General features: G+C 51.5%; 9 protein-coding genes across 9 annotated transcripts; 3 read left to right on the top strand and 6 right to left on the bottom strand.

Annotated features, from left to right (window-relative positions):
• Positions 1 to 4,069: 4,069 nt before the first annotated feature.
• Positions 4,070 to 4,924, bottom strand: COCVIDRAFT_21906 (hypothetical protein; the record flags this gene model as incomplete). The annotated part of the gene is made up of 4 exons (XM_014706561.1): positions 4,070 to 4,302; positions 4,398 to 4,673; positions 4,735 to 4,849; positions 4,913 to 4,924. 4 exons carry the CDS (start codon positions 4,922 to 4,924, stop codon positions 4,070 to 4,072), a joined length of 636 nt encoding a protein of 211 aa, XP_014562047.1.
• Positions 4,925 to 5,033: 109 nt separating this feature from the next.
• Positions 5,034 to 5,273, top strand: COCVIDRAFT_84936 (hypothetical protein; the record flags this gene model as incomplete). The annotated part of the gene is made up of 1 exon (XM_014706599.1): positions 5,034 to 5,273. The coding sequence occupies one exon, from the start codon at positions 5,034 to 5,036 to the stop codon at positions 5,271 to 5,273; it is 240 nt and encodes a 79-aa protein (XP_014562085.1).
• A 1,573-nt stretch (positions 5,274 to 6,846) lies between these two features.
• On the bottom strand, positions 6,847 to 7,875 carry COCVIDRAFT_21907 (hypothetical protein; the record flags this gene model as incomplete). The annotated part of the gene is made up of 4 exons (XM_014706562.1): positions 6,847 to 7,471; positions 7,528 to 7,676; positions 7,728 to 7,745; positions 7,798 to 7,875. The coding sequence occupies 4 exons, from the start codon at positions 7,873 to 7,875 to the stop codon at positions 6,847 to 6,849; spliced, it is 870 nt and encodes a 289-aa protein (XP_014562048.1).
• A 401-nt stretch (positions 7,876 to 8,276) lies between these two features.
• On the top strand, positions 8,277 to 8,878 carry COCVIDRAFT_84991 (hypothetical protein; the record flags this gene model as incomplete). Its single annotated transcript, XM_014706600.1, has 3 exons — positions 8,277 to 8,382; positions 8,505 to 8,635; positions 8,687 to 8,878. Coding segments are annotated over 3 exons (429 nt in total), but the record flags the coding sequence as incomplete, so codon positions are not given.
• Positions 8,879 to 10,568: 1,690 nt separating this feature from the next.
• COCVIDRAFT_84959 (hypothetical protein) lies at positions 10,569 to 10,796 on the bottom strand (the record flags this gene model as incomplete). The annotated part of the gene is made up of 1 exon (XM_014706601.1): positions 10,569 to 10,796. A coding segment is annotated over one exon (228 nt), but the record flags the coding sequence as incomplete, so codon positions are not given.
• A 667-nt stretch (positions 10,797 to 11,463) lies between these two features.
• On the bottom strand, positions 11,464 to 11,940 carry COCVIDRAFT_11360 (hypothetical protein; the record flags this gene model as incomplete). The annotated part of the gene is made up of 1 exon (XM_014706528.1): positions 11,464 to 11,940. One exon carries the CDS (start codon positions 11,938 to 11,940, stop codon positions 11,464 to 11,466), a length of 477 nt encoding a protein of 158 aa, XP_014562014.1.
• Positions 11,941 to 12,436: 496 nt separating this feature from the next.
• Positions 12,437 to 12,814, bottom strand: COCVIDRAFT_85007 (hypothetical protein; the record flags this gene model as incomplete). The annotated part of the gene is made up of 1 exon (XM_014706602.1): positions 12,437 to 12,814. One exon carries the CDS (start codon positions 12,812 to 12,814, stop codon positions 12,437 to 12,439), a length of 378 nt encoding a protein of 125 aa, XP_014562088.1.
• A 607-nt stretch (positions 12,815 to 13,421) lies between these two features.
• COCVIDRAFT_84922 (hypothetical protein) lies at positions 13,422 to 14,999 on the top strand (the record flags this gene model as incomplete). Its single annotated transcript, XM_014706603.1, has 5 exons — positions 13,422 to 13,450; positions 13,513 to 13,636; positions 13,692 to 13,782; positions 13,838 to 14,018; positions 14,069 to 14,999. 5 exons carry the CDS (start codon positions 13,422 to 13,424, stop codon positions 14,997 to 14,999), a joined length of 1,356 nt encoding a protein of 451 aa, XP_014562089.1.
• A 641-nt stretch (positions 15,000 to 15,640) lies between these two features.
• COCVIDRAFT_84665 (hypothetical protein) lies at positions 15,641 to 17,437 on the bottom strand (the record flags this gene model as incomplete). Its single annotated transcript, XM_014706604.1, has 4 exons — positions 15,641 to 15,958; positions 16,010 to 16,265; positions 16,323 to 16,662; positions 16,735 to 17,437. 4 exons carry the CDS (start codon positions 17,435 to 17,437, stop codon positions 15,641 to 15,643), a joined length of 1,617 nt encoding a protein of 538 aa, XP_014562090.1.
• Between the last annotated feature and the right edge of the window lie 540 nt (positions 17,438 to 17,977).

Consider the following 17,977-nt stretch of genomic DNA (forward strand, 5'->3'; position numbering starts at 1 on the left):
CCCCCCCCCCCCACTCCCCTTCCCCCCTCTCCACCAAACGCCCATCCACCCTAGCGCCAAGCCCCCCATGCACCTCCAAACCACACACACACACACACAAAACCTTCCTATCCTGGCCACCCATCGAAACCAGTCCATCGTCGATTCCTCAGCCCGTCCCCCTCCCCGCGGCAACCCTTTCCCTTCCGAGCCAAAGAAAGAAAGAAGAAAAAAGGGGCGCCTCTCCCGCTTATTTTACGAATGTGTGTAACGTAGGGAGTTACTGGGGTATGTGTGGGTTTTCTCGCTAATCGAGCGATTGAGAGGTTGAGAGGGTAATGGGGGGGGTATTATGTCATTTTTTGCGCATGGTGACGGGTGCGCTGGGGGGGTTTTTTTTTGTGGGGATACACTTAGAATGTGAGTGCGTTTGTAGATGGGGAGGGGATGTGGGTAGTGGGAATCGACACTTGTGGTTACGATGGAGGTTGGGAGGGTTAGGGGTGCATGGGACTAGGGTAGGGTGAGAAGGGAGGGAAGGGTGTGGCGTTGGGGGAAGGGAAATGCAAGGGACGCGGATTGGACATTATTGTGTACAGCTAGTTGAAGGGATTGGGGTGATTGGGAAGAGAGATGTGGGATGGTGAGGCTGTTGAGGGGTGCGGCTGAGGTTTGTTTAGGTTGAGATTTGGTTACGGGTACAGTAAACGAACTAACTTTATCTTTGCTTTCTCTTCGAGATGCAAGCTAGCAAGGCTTGTGGGTATTATGTTGAATTCATTCAAGATCCCAAAGCGTAACATTTAAAAAAAAAACGACAGAGCATGTTTGCTCTTTCCATCTAGAACATCGAGCGTTCACGATCTTTGCTGAGGAGAGAGCTGTATTCCTTCCCTATCAAGTCGCTCGTCGCGAACCTTGTTTCGGTTCCTATCGACGCAGCGGACCCAGATGCTACCACACATCTTTAGTCTGTAATCCGAAAAACAAAACTAGCGAACCCGGAGTTCCCGAACCCCTTGCAGTCAGTCAGCGCGAATGCAAAACTGACATCAAGGGGGACGGAAGGGGCGGCGTCACAAACTCTGAGTACGATACACGGTGCAGTAAGTACATGTACATATGCAAGATTACCCGCGGAGCCGCCGATCTACGTGCATAAGCGGCAAACTTCGTTCCCGAACTTTTCTCTCTCTTCCTCTCCAACCCCCAGTTCGGCGCGGTGTCATCCGTACCATGTACATTCGTCTTAAAACTTTCCTTTCCTTTTTTTTTCTCTCTTTCAACTGCCAGTCTAGTACAGAAATTGATTTGATAACGAGATTTATGCGCCAAGCGCGTGCGTCATGACCTTGTAGTACACATTAGAATTTTCTTTTCTTTCTTGGGGGCCTTGCTTCCGCGGTGTGTAAAAGTACGTGTTCATAGTGCATTTTTTTCAATATGTCTCACGTTGCACATGTGTGTATGTGTACAACAGCTCAACGTGGCTCTGTGGAACGGGTTACATGTGAAGGTAGCAGGTCCGGAGGCCTTGCGATGTTGAGTGAAACTGGACGGGTAATAGATGTTATAGTCCGGCTTGGACAATAGGTATGTAGTTTCATATGTGAGCAAGGATCAAGTCCGTGCTAAATGTTACAAATGGAAAGACAAAGGGTGGTTCTAGATTAGAGATGTAGTCCTTTGTAGGCAAGTATCATGTTTGGGGTTTGCGGAAGGTGCCGTTGTCAGACGGAGTGCTAGATACAGAAGGGCCGCTCGGCGTGTGTAATTAATTGGTGACATGCCGCTATGTGGCATGGCCCGGTGACTGCTCCTGTTTAGATGTACCGGACGAGAAGAGTCGAATATAATCAGAAAGAAGAAAAGAAAGGAGGGGGGGAGAGCTTGGTTTGTAGAGCCTGGAACGGGGTTTGGCTGACGAGATCATGGTAAGTAGTTGAGGAGTAGTGGTAGACTAGACTTCTAGAAGCGGACAAGTCACAGGCTGTGCATGATTGGCTACCAACTATTAGAGGCTTGAAGGACGTGAAGCTTCGCTCGAGTGTTGATATCACGTGATTATGAGTATCTTTGACGAATTCCATGTGTCTTGAAAAGTAATCTGGTATGCCGGCTATCTGCCCAACTACACCGATCAGGGAGAATCCTTCTCATCTTGCATTCCCATCCCACAAAACATCCATACTCGGAAGAATTAATACGCATGCTATACATACGGGTCTTTGGCAAACCCGATGCCCGTCAGGCTGGGCACATACAAACAAGGAAGGAGGGCGGTTGCCATCAGGATTGGAGACTTGCTCTATCGTCAACAATCTGGATTTCCCACGTGTTAATCCATTGGCTCAAATATCGGTGAGGAAGAAAAAAAAGAGGGCGCAGGGTGCTCAGCCCAGGCACCACACGTGCATAAGGCGGAATGGGGGAGATAAGGGCCAATGCAGGGATGGGCAAAGAGGAAATGGGGAGGCACAAAGGCGTCCACTGGAGTAGACGTGTGGCCCACCAAAGAAACGTGCATACATGCAGCGGCGGCAGCCGGGAGGCTTGCTGTCAAGGCTGTAAGAGTAGTGCTCTAGTACTTACTTTTTTAGAGCACTCTCCACACATACACATGTAAGCGGGTGGACGCAAAATGCAAGCCAAGCATGCACAAGGTATACACATTCTTGCCAACCGAAGACATGCCGCGTCCTCTATCGGCTGCCGAAGCGAGGCAGAAGTAGGCTCTTCACCTGTAGTATTGCACATGGCTGGAATAGGCTAATCTACAAGCACTGCATGTGTAATTGGTAGAATGGCCGGGTTGCCGGGCGTGTTGGCTTGATTGCCATTGGATGTAGCTAATGGAATTTGCTAAGCATAAAAAAGTAAAGAAAAAGTAACAAGAGATAAATTCCCATCAGAACATGTAGGAGTATACATGGACACTCGGACGCGTGGATGGTTACTCCTGGTTGTGCAAGCGTGTAGTTGTCTGCATTGACAAACTGCGCACGTGTTACCGGACGGCAAGAACGGCGCATCGGGCTCGCCCCGGCAAACTCACGTCTGCGTCTTTTCCCCCCATTCTTATCCCCATTCCTCCCCCATGGCCCAACGTTTGAAACCCGGATCGGCAACAAGTAGTCGTTAGGGTAGGCGGAGAAAAAGTGTCCCAAGGCGGAAAGTAGTCTCCATGGGCGCTATGCCACTTGACTGTGTCTTGTCCATCTCAGCTGCCATTCTCCTGATCAACTTCCCCTCTTTTTGCTCGCAACTTGGTCTTGAAACGGCCGTGCATGAATAGCGCAACACATGTCAGGATGTAGGGCCAATCACGCGACGGGCCTCCACTCACGACTCGCAGCACAGTGTGAATAGGGCCCTAGGGCGTGATGATCTTTGCTATCACGACAGGCCTAGTCGCCGAGGCCCCGGGGGGCCTAAGCTCAATACACCCAACATCAACAGCAACAGGGCGTGGTGCCATCAGGGTAGAGATGAATTATGTTCATAGAAGTTAGGTAAAAACAAAAAGTTAAACAACTCTAAAAGTCTGTCAAAGGGAACAGCACAAATCTTTTGACTCCCAGAAGCATGCCGCATCGTACCTCACATGGCCACCTCCACCCCCCCCAAAATAGGAAATACACGGTACCGATCAAAATGCCATAACACAGTCGGTCTAAATAAATTCAAGGCGGATGCCAAGAGCGCCTCCATTTAGCAAAAGGTTGAAGAAGGATGTGTGAGAGAGAAGAGAAGAAGGAAGAAGAAAAGCGGTCGATACCAGTGGGTAGTAGTAGAAGAAGAAGGGAGGAGGGTGTTCAGAGGCGCGTCCAGTAGACGTGAATCCGTTAAAGTCGGTAATGCGAACCCAAATAAAAAAGATGACAGTGTCCAAAGCGAGAGGCAATCGAAGGGCAGTAGTACCACCAGGGCGGCGGCGGACAGGCAGTACGTAATAGTTGGGCTTCGCGTATTTTCTTCTGCTGGACCAAGCAGCACCGCCAATGGCCAGGGCGGGGGCGACGGAACCGAGCGGTGTAGGTAATCTCTCCACAGCCTAACCCGACAACAATGACAATCGACTCCAAGTGCCTTACATTACTGCGCAACAGCAGCCCTTCTTCTCGGCCTGCTCATCCGTCTCGAACGTTGTCTTCTGGGGGCCGGCGCCGTTTGAGCCGGGGGCGCCCGTGTATGATGACATTTCCTTGTTGTATCTGCGGATTTCTCGTACAATGTCGTAGAAGGCGTTGTCGACGTTGATACGGGACTTGGCTGATGTCTCGATGAATTTGCAGCCAAAGTTTCGCGCCAGAGTTTGGCCCTCTAAACAGACGAGCGAGTTAGCTATGGGAGAGGAACAATATCAAGAAGAGAGAGAGAGAGAGAGAGAGAGAGAGAGAGAGATGGGCGGCGCGTACCTTGTGTCGACACTTGCCTCTCGCCATCGAGATCGCACTTGTTGCCGACGACAATCATGGGGAAGTAGTCCTTGTCCTTGACCCTGAGGATTTGCTGCTGAAATGTCATAATCTCCTCGAAGCTTTGCCTGTCGGTTATCGAGTAGACGAGCAGGAAGCCCTCTCCTGTGCGCATGTACTGCTCGCGCATGGCCGAGTACTCCTCTTGTCCAGCTGTGTCGAGCACATCGAGCAGCGCAACCTCATCGTCAATGACGCACTGCTTACGGTACGAGTCTGGGCGATGTTAGTGTGTTTGTCGGGCTTGGGAGGCGGCGCACAGGGGATGATCACTCACCCTCAATGGTTGGATCGTACTCGTCAACGAAGTGGCTCTGGATCAGCTGGATGGTCAAACACGACTTTCCAACACCACCGCCACCGACCACGACCAGCTTGTATTCTCGAAGAAACTGGAGCAGGGTTAGCGGACGCGCGAGAGGGAAAGGGGGAGGAGCGAGGGGGGAGAGACGGACCTTGGATGCCATTGTGAAGGAAGAAGAAGAGATGCCGGACGATGCTGAGGACGTCGGGCAATGGGTATATTAGATTTTAGCAAGTACGAGGCCGAGCTCAGTGACGGATAACAGGGCCAGGATGGATGAGGCGGAAACAAGGAGCGACGTGCTCTCGAGATGCAAGCGAGAGGAGACGGGCACGCAGGCGTGTGGCGATACGACGCGCGTGTGGACGTGGTGGTTGGGAGAGGGAGGGAGGGAGGGAGTGGTCCGGGGGGTTGGCGGTGGCAAGCGAAGGAAGAGGAGTCGCGACAGAGAAGGAACAGGAGAACAGAGCGGAGCTGGGCAGAAGCGGGCTGGGCAGGACAGGGTTGGGTAGGGTAGGGCAGGGTAGGGCAGAGGAAGCAGGGCAGGGCAGTAGTAGCGGTATCGGTAGCGGTAGTGGTGGTAGTAGTAGTAGTAGCAGTAGTAGTAGTAGTAGTAGTAGTAGCGGCTTGAGCAGCAGCAGCAATAGCAGCAATAGCAGCAGCAGCGCAGAGCAGAGCGGAGCAGCAGCAGCAGCTTGACGAGCAGCGGCTTGAGCAGCTTGACGAGCAGCACACTAGGTCCGTCTGGGGCGGCTTGAGCAAGGGAGCGGCTTTGGCAGACAGGACAGGACATGCACAAGGCCTCTGACTGGCGCGCCCGTTAGCGCTGCTGCCCTGTGCCCTGTGCCCTGTGCCCGCGCCCACACCACCACCACCGCCCTCCCAGAGCCACCCAGAGCCACCACCAGCTTCATGACGCCGCCGCCGCCGACGCCGCCGACGCCCCCCCATGAACAGGACCCGTCGCCCGTCCCCACCAGCCTCTACCACCTCACTTATGCGCCGGCTGCAAGGCGAGTAGGCCCGGCGTCTGCATGCAGCTGCCCTCGTCCTGTCCATGGCCTTGGAAGATGCACTCGGGTGTGAACACACGCACGTATACCACCTACCTGCCTACTAACCACTACTCTACACTACACTACACTACACTACACCCGCCCGTACCACACCACTCCCTGGCCCTGCCTCTGCCTCGTCACCACCCACTGTGCACTACCACCCTCGCGCCCACGCCGCCCCAAAAGCAAGCCAAGCAAAAGAGGCCAAAAGCGGCGCGTCGTGGAGATACAGGCGCCACATCGACGGGCTGCCTCCGATGCTTCCATGCGATCCCAGCGCCCAAAACCATACGGCACGGGGTCCATAATGTCCTCGCGCGAACCACTACTGTGCACCAGGGGGTGGGTTCGGCAAGATAGGGAAAATAGCAAGCGCTGCCGCAAAACGATATCGACAGCGTCGCTCTGGCACTGCTGCACTTGCTCATCCACCGCCGGCTGTGTACATCCACCATGCATCCACATGCACACGCATCACCCTCTGTCCAGGCCATGTCGACGCATCAACCCCATCTCTGCACCCATAGCCGCGGGCGCGACCATGCACCTCGGCGGCGGGTACCACAGTAAGTCGAGCGGCAGAGCGGGGGTGCCAGGAACCAACCACTCGGCAGTCAGCACTACCCACGCCCAAAACAGACTGCCCACGTGAGCCCCGCCCACCACACACATCCTTTACTACACATGTAACATTCTCCATACACACTGCACTGCTCGTCATGGCAATGCCGTCCCCCCTTGCCCCCTTCTATCCCTCCCTTATCTCTCCGCCCCTCCCCATGTGCCTGTGCCAGGGTCTGCTGCCCGTGTGTGGCGGTTGAGGCCTTCCATCTGTCTTCGAGAAGCTGCCTAGACTTCAACTGCCAGCTGCTTCCTCACTACTTGACATTCCTCCACACGTCCCTGCATCAGTCCATCCCTTAGTTGCGCTATATATATATATATAAATATACACATACATACTACATGCTATGTACTTACACACATACACGTTGACTACGTTGACTAGCATGCACCACATCACTGTCTACGAATCCTTGTCCGACGTTTCCCCGTCGTCCTCGCCCTCTACACTGACCCGCCTCCCCTCGACTGCCTTTTCCACCTCAGGCACCAGGCTCTCCATAAACTCGCGGTCCCGACCAACCAGCGTCACCGTGTTGCGGTCCTTGCCCCATCTCGGATAGCTGCCAACCTTGACCCCCCTTGGCTCCGCCCTCGCTGCAAGTTCTGTCAGGTATCCCGCAACGGTGCTTTCAGCCAGTGGCGTCGAAATCAGAATGCGCAACACCCCTTTGCCCTCCGGGTCCGTCAGACGCGGCAGGATGCGGGGCTTCAGTCCGTCCAACATGGCTTCAAAAAGTCGTGGCACACCAGGCAGAATGTGGACATTGCCATTAACCACGCTAACCGGCACCCACAGCGAATCATCGATAAAGACTACTTGATCTTCGTCCGCCAACGACTCGTCAATCGGCAGCTCAACCATGCGCTTCTTGGCCGTCAGCGCAGGCGAATCCACATTCCAATGAAAGCCGGGCTGTGACTTGTGCGGCTTCGAAAGACGCTTCATCCGCTCAAACGCCGGTTCGTGCAGCTTCAACTGCAAGCCGAACGCCCTGGCTATCGATTGGTAGGTAATATCGTCGTGACTGGACCCTCATTAGCCCAGTGGCTGCATGGTGTAGCGATGGCGCTTTCAACTCACGTGGGTCCAATGCCACCACTCGTCACCACCATATCATAGTTCTTCGACATGCGTCGGACTGCCTCAACAATCTCGCCCTCATCATCCGCAATCACCTCGATCCTTCGCAGATTGATGCCCAGCGAGAAACACCACTTTGCAAAATACGCCTGAACAAACATTAGCTGCAATGATACCGCGTCGATCCGCCCCTAGCATACCGAGTTTGTATCGACAGTCTAAGTTTCACGTCAGCTGCTGTGAACCATGAATTTCTCCCTCTCGACGAACCTTTCCTCCCAAAACTTCATCCCCTATGATCAGGCAGCCCGCCGTGTGGATTAGACTCTTTTGCTGTGGTGCAGCCATGACTGATGACGTTATCGATTGGCCAAAAGAAGCCGCAGGCCGGTGCGCAAAGTTGGGCAATGGACGAGACAGTTGTCTAGCAACCTGATTGAGTCGTCCAAACATGAATCAATCAAAAGGTCTCGGCCCAGCAAAGTCTAAACAGCGAGGTGCATGAGAAAGAAGGACTCGAGCAAAGGACAAGGTGCATGATGGACATGATGGCTACATGGAGCTACGCGACTAGCGCCGTTCTCCGACTCCCCCCGCCCTACCCCACCAACAAGGGCTACCATCAGTCTCACACCACCTACAAACAATTACCAAACTCTAGCATTCTTCCCGCTTATCGTGCAACATCATGGTAAGTGCTCTTGCCGCTATACATGCCGCCAGGCTAGACAATCTACTAATCCTTCGGCCAGTCTTCGGAAGCACGACTCTACACCTTCTCAGACGAGACCAAGACCAAGCTACGAAAATTCCGACTCGGCACAAGTCGAGCCAAAGACCCGCAAGCTGTCATCTGTATGCTCAAGTGACCTTTCTATCATGTCTACCACAAGTTGCCTTGCCGCAGAGCAGTCCTACCGAGGCCGCCACACGGGCTTGTTATACCATATAATGGCGCTGACGCCTCTGCGCGCCAGACGAGATCGATAAGAAGACGCTCGAGATACGACCGGTAGATGGCGAGGTCTACTCAGACGTCCAGTCCCTTGCAGACGAGCTTCCCGACCATGCTCCCCGATTCGTGCTTCTAAGCTACCCGTTGACACTCGTATGCCTACCATCGACATGACTCACTAAAACAAACCACTGAGACAAACAGAACTCTGGACGATTGTCCGTGCCGTATGTCATGCTCTACTACCTCCCCATAACGTGCAACAGCGAGGTCAAGATGTTGTACGCGGGTGCAAAAGAGCTCATGCGGAACACAAGTGAAGTTGGCCGCATCATTGAAATTGATAGTGCCGAGGATCTGGAAGAGATTGAAGAGAAGCTCAAGGAGCAGGCATAGATTGCAGATGAACTAGCCACTGGATAGGCTTGAAAAGACACGACGTACATGCGAAACGACTACTCGACCACGCTTTTCGCACTACAATCCAAGACTCGATGGAGCACTCACATGGCCAGCACGCGAAAGAATCCATCGTATCATCAATGCCCCCGTCTTCTTGCCATTATCAGCTTTGAGGTTATTGCACTAATACTGCTAGCACTAAAAAGTTAGAGTCCATACCCCCACGAGCAGTCCTCTCAGCCCACGAACGCAACAACCAAGCATGACTGCCTCGACTGGTTTGTCAGCCGATAAAGACACAGGCGAGTAGGACGTACAAATCATGAAACATATTGGAGCACATAAGACTACTCCATGCGGTAAAGTTGTTGACGATTGGCACTATCTCTTGTAGCCTTGCACCCGCTTCTGACGCACACGCCTTCGGCTCAGCGGCTTGTAAGGCCACTTTATGCTAACACTTTGACGGCTCCAGGGATATTGTCTCTATAGCGCGGAGATTTCGTCGTGGCTATGATCGGAGGAATAGCGACTTGCGTCTTTGGTGCACGGTGCCCATCCACCTCGCTGCTCCTGCCCCTTTTTTGGCGTGCTCTCCCGCTCTACCAATAATGATGCTACCCCACATGTTCTCGGTTTTGCGCTGCATCAGGGCCCAATGGCAGAAACGCAATTTCCTGGACGCCTGCTTCCCGCGAGATTTTTTTTTCAGGGCTTCCTTGGCTTGTTGCGAGTTTGTTCCCTCTCGAGTGCAGCACTTGCTAGGTTAATTGCATTGCGTGGCCTGACCAACGGATGATATCATCATATACGACAGCACAGAAACATGATTTTCGTTTTCGTTGCTGACCTACTTTCAAGAGTATTTACGTCATTCGGTCAATTAGGAAAAAACGTGTGTTTCACATAGAGCCCCACAAAATATTCCCAGAACCCACTTTTCCTTGGCTAAAGGGGAAGGAAAAGGAAGCGTGCAAGGATGGAACACGAGGATGTTCTAATGCGATCGCCGCCCACAAAGCTATTCATTTCCCAGTGACATAGGCGACGGGTGGGAAGGCAAGGGTCGGAGCTTAATCACCTCATTTGGTGTCTTTTTTGGCACAGACTGCCAGTCATGGGGAGGGGTGAGAGGGAAGGGAAGGGAGGGAGGTGATCCAGAAGGGTTCAGGGATTCGAGTTTATATGCACTACTACTTACTTACTAAGAACACCACTTTGCCCGCCCTGACGTGATCTTTCTCAGTCACCCTTTTAGGTATCTGCAATGTTAAGTATATCATACCATCTGATCAAAAAACCTTATCTCTGTATACAAATGAAATGATCGTTTGTTGTTTTTTTCTTTCTCGGCACACCTTACCCACCAATCAAACTATAAAATTCCCCGATATCATTCACATATACCCCCTTCACGCACCAACCTTAAAAAACCCCCCACCACCACAATTTACACTTCCGTAATCGGAAATTTCTCCCCTAAGCGATTGATATTACTTTACCTCTTTCCTTGTATCTCTCCTTTCTTTCCTTTTATTATTATTATTATTGACGTTTCTATCCTCATTTCGTAGTCCTTGGTTTGCTGTTGTGATATTTTAGTAGTAATCACGGGGAGCTATAGTTATGCACATGATAAGCAGCAACGTTAATCATAGGAAAGATGATAGTTACTTAATAGCGATTAAAATATAATGTTAATGTGGAAAAAAAAAGAGGGCCGTGAATGTTTTAATTTTATCAAGTGTGGTGCTGTGCGTGCATTGACGTTTCTCGCCCACCCCCCCCCCCCCCTTTTTTTTTGTTGGATGTCACTGGGTTTTGAGTGTAGGGGTATCAGATGGGAGGAGGAGGAGGAGGAGGAGGAGGAGGTGGTGGTGGTGGTAAAAGGGGGAGTTTTTTCAGTGTGTATGGGTACGAAGCAGGGACATGCAGTAGATATGGAGGACTCTTTTCTCGTGTTGATATGTTTGGGATTGAATGGTGATGCCGGTGCTGGTGCTGGGTAGTTATGGGATGGCGGTGCATTGTTGTTGCAATGGGCTTTGAGATGCTTGAGCTTGAATCGATGGTGGTCGTATAGGAGCTCTGAGAAAGCGTTTGCTTACTTTGAGCGGTGTTCTTGGGGTCTTTGCTTTGTGTCGTGTATCATGTAGATTGATTGTGTGAGTGGTTAATTTCTCGCTGGAATGGTGTACGCGGGTGTGGTGGGTATTTACGCGTCAAACCTTTTTATCGCTTTGTTGGAAGTGAGAGGAAGTGAAGTTGTGGTTTTTCTGTCGCATTTGGATCGCTTTGGGGGAATGATGATTGCTGCGCGTTATTATGTTTTTTTTTCAAATCGTTTTACGCTCCATGTAGTGGATATAAGAAAGACTGTATTCAACATATCTCATACTATAGATTACACGGATAAATCTACAAATGACATGCTGACATGTAACAACATTAACTCAAGTCTCGAGCAAATTTAGGATACAAAAGAATAGTAACTCATCAGTTACGCCATCCAACGACAACCCCTCGTCTCAAAAGCACAGAAGAATCAAGATAGTATATACAACACCGAAGTTAAGCACTCACTCCCTCACCTCCCTCTTCCTTTCCCTATCCCACTCCTTCTGCTCCTTCAAAAACGCCTCCTTCTTCATCTGATACCCCTCATGCGCTTTTGCCCTCTCCCACACACCCCTAAACACTTCACTCGCCTCCAACTTCTCATTCATACCCACATGTCCTATGCTCTTCTCCAACTCCCGTCCCGTCTTCTTATCATACTTTCTACCCCCAGCATGATTCGCGTACCTCTTCGCACGCGTCATGCCCATTTGCAAGAACTTACGCGCCATGTCCATGCCAATGAAGTCGTCCTCGTCGTTGTAGTGTAGGAACTTTTTGTAGATTGCAGATGAAGATTGGTGCGCGATAGAAGGAGTTTTGAAGCGCCAGAGAGGCAGGATGGAGGATTTGTACGGCTCGAAGGTTAGGACGCCGGTTTCGCCGCGGCCGATGCGGTACGTCATGCGTTGGGCTTTGGTGAGGGATTCGGTAGGCATCTTGGGCGTGTATTTGGTGGGGGCTGTAGTCTTTTGGTGGACACGTAGACAGCCATGGGAGAGTTGAATCGTTGTTGGTGAGGTGTTGTCGTCTGTCTCTGATGACGTAGTGCGTTCACGCTATGCGACGCGCCATCACGTTTCCTTTGTCACGCACTGCCATGTGATGTCCACGGGCCGGGCCTCAGTCTTGGTACGATCGGTGCCGTTGAGTGTACATATAGTGATTGACGTGCTATTCCAAGAATCGTGCATATTAGTCAAGTAGTCTCCGTACGCGAATCTGCGTTGAGTTGACACGTTATGGGGTCTAATATCCTCTTATTTACATTGTAATGCAACCATTTTTTGTAGTTTCGTGGTTTCTGCACATAAATTGCAGTGGTATAGTTGGTCATTGAGTGAGGTATGTGACATTCACCAATTCCTTCACACTCCGCTCTTGTGGCGCACTGACATGCCCGATCCGGTGTATTACTTTTCCTCCCCAATCCCATTATTGATCTCCAGTCTTCCCCCATGGCCTACATATCGCCTTCTCTACCCTCTGCACAATGGACGGCTGCTGTTCTTTCTGGTCTTCCTCGTGGACGCCCAAGACCTGGCCAATCAGCCCACCAGGCTTAGGGACGGGACATTCGCGCTTGGCTGCCAGCTTCTCCTCAATCAGCTGCCTCCGCCTCCTTTCTTCGCTCAAGTTGTCTTCATTGATCTCGCCATCGGATATTCTCCGTCTACGCCGCCTTCTGTTTTCTCCTGTGGGGTCTGCTGAGTCGGCAAGTGTGCGCGGATCGACGGGGCATGGCAAGATGTGTGGAGCAGCGACAACGAGGAATGAAATCATCAGAGTCGATGTAAAGAGCGAAGTCGTCATGCGCGACCGTGGGTGAAGGTGAGGAGGCATGTTTGGTGGGTGGTGTGCAAATTAGAGAGCGGATTGCAGAGGCATTGAGGGGCTTGGTGGGCTGTCAACAGCGTCGCAGTAATTGACAAGCAGCGAGAGAGACGACACGAGGCCAATTGAGTTGCCTCGAGCAAGCGTAGACGTCGGGGGAGCGGTGGGCGCGGGGTTGCTAGTGATGAATGACTTTTGGTGGAGGGAAGGTCCAAAGCCGAGCTACTAGCTGCACGGCTCAACGCTGATCCCTGCATGTCGGAACACCCGCTGTGGATCTTATACACGATACCACCAGCCCACCATTATGCGCCTACACAGCTACTGAACAGCTTCAAATCGATATACGCATACCATTCTTACACGAAGAAGCTTACACGAGCATCTCTAGCACCAACCAATCCTCTTGGCTGCAAGATAGCCACGCGCTGCACGCGTTCCGCCACCAGCGATAGCACCCGCCCCCACCGAATTCTTCGAGATATATAGCTTTGCAAACAACCACACGTTGCGTCCGTTGTCCCAATATCCCTACGTTTGCTTCTCAAGGCACCACTACGTGCGCTCATAGCGCAGAACCGTCACCATGAGCGCTGGCGGTAGCGACCTCGACAAGTACGGCCAGCCACTGAGCCTCAGCATGTGTACGCAGAGTACGGTACTGACAGCGATTATAGAGCCATTCAGCAACTCCGCGCATGTCGACCTATCCCTGAGAACCAAGTTCGAGAGCTATGCTACAAAGCACGTGAGCTGCTTATTGAAGAGGGCAACGTCGTGGCAGTCGATGCGCCAGTAACGGTAGGCAGCTTGTCAACATCTTCCGCCGGCACAGCTAACCTTGTCATGTCAAAAGATATGCGGTGATATTCACGGACAGTTCCATGATCTCATGGAGTTATTCCGTGTTGGTGGAGACGTGCCAGACACAAACTATCTCTTCATGGGTATGGAGGAGCGCTATCTATGGCACCAACAATGCCTTGATTGACCAACTTGCAGGTGACTTTGTCGACCGCGGCTTTTACTCCCTCGAATCCTTCCTCCTGCTTCTATGCCTCAAAGTCCGATATCCAGACCGAATAACACTCATCAGAGGCAACCACGAATCAAGACAAATAACAACAGTGTACGGTTTCTATGATGAGTGCCTGCGGAAATACGGAAGCGCAAACGTCTGGAGGTACGGCGCCAAGCTGAAATTTTGCTAGAATGGCAGTTGACGTGTAACAGATACTGCTGTGAAGTCTTCGACTACCTTGCTCTTGGAGCTCTTGTCCAAGGCGCTGCGACGTCCCTCCAAGCCACCGATGGGCCCATCGCAGAATCCAGCAATGCGGAAAATATGCCTGACATTGACCAGGATATTGAGATTGAGACTTTGAACGCAAGCGGCGAGGTCATGTACCGCTACGCTCGCAACTCAGACTCCCACTCGAGCGCCGCATCGCAAATGAGCGGGAACTTGGGTTCGTCGTCGCCCGTCTCTCAAACTCCGGGACGCGTTGGCCCTGCAGGCACAGGCGCAACATCCTCAGCCAACGGCTCTGCGCGCAACGATACAGGCGCTATCCTCTGTGTACACGGCGGTCTGTCACCCCTCGTTGATTCAGTCGATAAGATCCGACTACTCGACCGAAAACAGGAAGTGCCCCACGAGGGGGCCATGTGCGACCTCCTTTGGTCTGATCCTGACGAGATAGATGGCTGGGGTCTATCACCACGCGGCGCAGGTTTCTTGTTTGGTGCAGACATTGTCAAGACTTTTAACCACAAGAACGATCTTAGTCTTATCGCAAGAGCCCACCAGCTCGTTATGGAGGGATTCAAGGAGATGTTTGATTCCACCATTGTAACGGTTTGGTCGGCGCCCAACTACTGCTACCGCTGCGGTAATGTAGCCGCCATCCTTGAGCTAGGCGAGGACGGTTCCAACGCCGGCTACCAGAGGAGATCAAACGGAGATAGAGGCGGAGGTGGTGGAGGCTGGGTTCTCGGCTCCAACGCTGGACCCAATGGTGAGAGGCGCTTGAGCAATATGCTCAACGACAACTTCCAGAAGAACAGAGATGGCCCAGGGCGAAGATACCGCGTTTTTGAAGCCGCGCCCCAAGACTCTAGAGGTATGCCGGCGAAGAAGCCCGTTGCGGACTACTTCCTCTAGGACAGGCATGAAATGGATGCTGCCGTGAAGAAGGCAAAAATCAGGGACTTGGGCTTGATGGGCGGTTTACTCACAAACAACGTTGTGCGCAGATCGCACAATGAGGCTGCCGAGTATTTTCTGTAATAGAAGATCCAAGGGCGTCTGGAGTTTTATTGTAGCGTAATTGGATTAGTCGTATCGGGGTGCGTTGTAGTGGACCAAAAGAAGTAGGCATTGTCATTATGGATACCCGAATCAATGATATGAACGGATCATTAGTCTCTACAGCCTATTTCTAACACCCAGCCTACCTGTGAGCGTTTGCTTGCAAGACCAAAAAGATGGAGATTTGTACGAGTTGCTTGTACGCCCCTCTTCAGACACCAAAAAAACAACCGACAAAAACATACGACAGCGGGGATTCGCCAGTGGTCACCCACCTGACTACTAGCTCGCCGGTAAACTGCTTAACTACAGAAGAACGGACGGGTTTCGGTGATCCAGTTTCCTATGGACGTATGTGCTTGGGTTGTGAAGATATGAAGATCATATCGTTGGTGTGTGCGTTGTTATCCTGTGCCCGTGGAGTTCAGTCACAACCATTTCCAAATATTGAACTTTCAAAAGAGGTAAATAGTAGAATTTCTCAACACGCTTTTTTAAACAGCCCATTGACTACGCCGCCTCAAGCTCGGTCCATACCGGTAAAGCACATACGGAATAGGCACCGTGAGCACCCCAAGACATCCCAGCAACGTCAAAGTCCAGTGCGTTCCTAGGTTCCTATACATAGGTATACCGACCACAGTCATGCCGCCCGCTGCAATATACCTGGTGAGCGCATTGAAGGTAAGCGCTGAGGCAGCGTACGCCTCATAGCTATCAATGATGTACATGTAAGCAGACATGAAGATGCAAATGTTGCTGAATCCGACGAGAACTGATGCCGCGAGGGGCGACCATATTGAGATGGAATTCTAATTTGCTAGTTAGAAAGGTTGTAAAGGGTAAGATACGGTGGTGCTTACATAGTCAGTCCAGCCCATCCAGAAAAGGCCAATTGGTAGTGCGGGTGCGCCCACCATAGCGAAAAATAGTCTCGATTCTCGATGAACCAGTTTGCCGGATCCGTCGTCTCCGTCTTGTTTGAGTTGGTGGAGGGTCTGGCGGTAGGCGAGCGGGACTAGGATTGCTGAAAGCATGATTCCGATGAAGAGGCCCATGAAGCAGATGTTGGAGAGGCCTTCGTTGATGCCGTAGGTTTCTGCGAAGATGAAGGGGTAACTGGGAGAGAATTAGCATTGCTCAAGTCCCCCAACTAAAGCCCTTGAAGATACATACCCATCTAGAAAAGTGAACAAGATTATATACACAATTGTCAAGTACAATGTGAATGCTACAACGATAGGTTGCGTGGAGAGGAGGAATGGCCGCAAGAAGCTCTTGGACATGAGCTCGCCCAGCGAGGCATGGGATGCTTCTGCTGCTGTCATGAAACGTTCGTTTCCTGTAAGCTTGCGGAAACAGGCTGCTTTGTAGTGTAGGATTCGTGGAGCGAAGGATTCTTTTTTGAGAAGTAGGATAAGGGTGAACGTTGCGCTGACCAAGATCAGTGTTATCCATTCAGCCCATCTCCAATCGACAGATGGGTCGTATCCAACATAAGCGCCTATGACGGGTCCTGTTTATCAATCGTCTTAGTAAAGCTTCTAAGATATGCTCTGTGAATCAGACAGGAGTATCAAGGACTTACCAAAAACTGGCCCACCAAATGCGGGAATGGCGTAAAGGGGGAGCGCAAATGTCTTTTCAATTGGATCCCACATATCTCCCACCGTCCCTCCCGCTACCGTGAGCGGAGCACTAGCGGAAAATCCAGCTAGAAATCGGAAAACAAGTTGAGCGCCAAAGTTCGGCGCCAAAGCTGCGCCCAGGATCCAGCATCCAAAGATGAATAGTGAAACAAGGTAAACGAGATACCGTCCCAGGAGCTCAGAAAGCGGACTAAGCAGCAATGCTCCCAATCCCATTCCGACCAAAAACAGCGCGGTAGCCAGCGATTCCGCCACCTCTGATACACCAAACTCAGCAGTCGCACTGGTCAACACAGCGGAGTCGATCGAGGATGCGATAGTCGCCACAAACGCAACGAGGCAAACAAGCATGGTAGCGCCCACACGGTGAATCGTAGACCACTTCTTCGGATTAAGCGGGTCATTAGGGCCAGCCCAATCAACCTGATAGTACCTCCTCCCATTGCAATCCTGCATCAACGTGATACCTGGTATCTGCGTGAACGGCTCGCCTTTTGTTTCAACATGTCTAGATTCCTGCACTTCCTGTTCTTCTGGCGTCCGAGGAATATAGGTGGAAAATTCGTCGGGGGAGTCGGTTATGCGTGAGAGTTCTTGCTTGACATGTTGCTGGATGGCCCGGTGTTGGAGGAAGAATGCCATGGCGAAAAAAGGCACTTCTCAAAGCTTTCAAGAAAGAAGGAAAGAAAAGAACAGGTCACTTTTTATGAATAGTTGGAAAAAAGATCCATTACTAGGTATTCTCCACTTGATCCTCAGTTCCCCGAGAAAAAATCGAAACTCCGTGGCGTATCCGAGACCACTCCCTTCGAGGCTTTACCCACCGCTCCGCCTTCATGACAATATGTACGCGCTTGCGCTTAAAAATGGGTCCTTATCGGAAAAGTGGTGATAGCAAGATGGCATGGCGGGTCTGGAATTATGGGTTTTTGTGGCTTGTGGGTTGAAGCTTGGACCCTGTGTATGACGATGGAAGCATGCTTTCCTCGGAAGGGGCAACACGTGTGGGAGAGAACAGAATTAGTGGCGGGTATAGCTTATTTCCGGGAATATATAAGTGGGTATTATTTGAGCCGCATGGTCACTACTTACTTGTGTGAACGGTTACGGTTGTGAGAAAGAAGAATAAGAGCATGTGGGGCACTGAAAAGACTTTGCATCTATAAGATTTCACCGCCACAC

This window comes from Bipolaris victoriae, assembly GCF_000527765.1.
Source record: "Bipolaris victoriae FI3 unplaced genomic scaffold scaffold_2, whole genome shotgun sequence".
Taxonomy (NCBI): domain Eukaryota; kingdom Fungi; phylum Ascomycota; class Dothideomycetes; order Pleosporales; family Pleosporaceae; genus Bipolaris; species Bipolaris victoriae.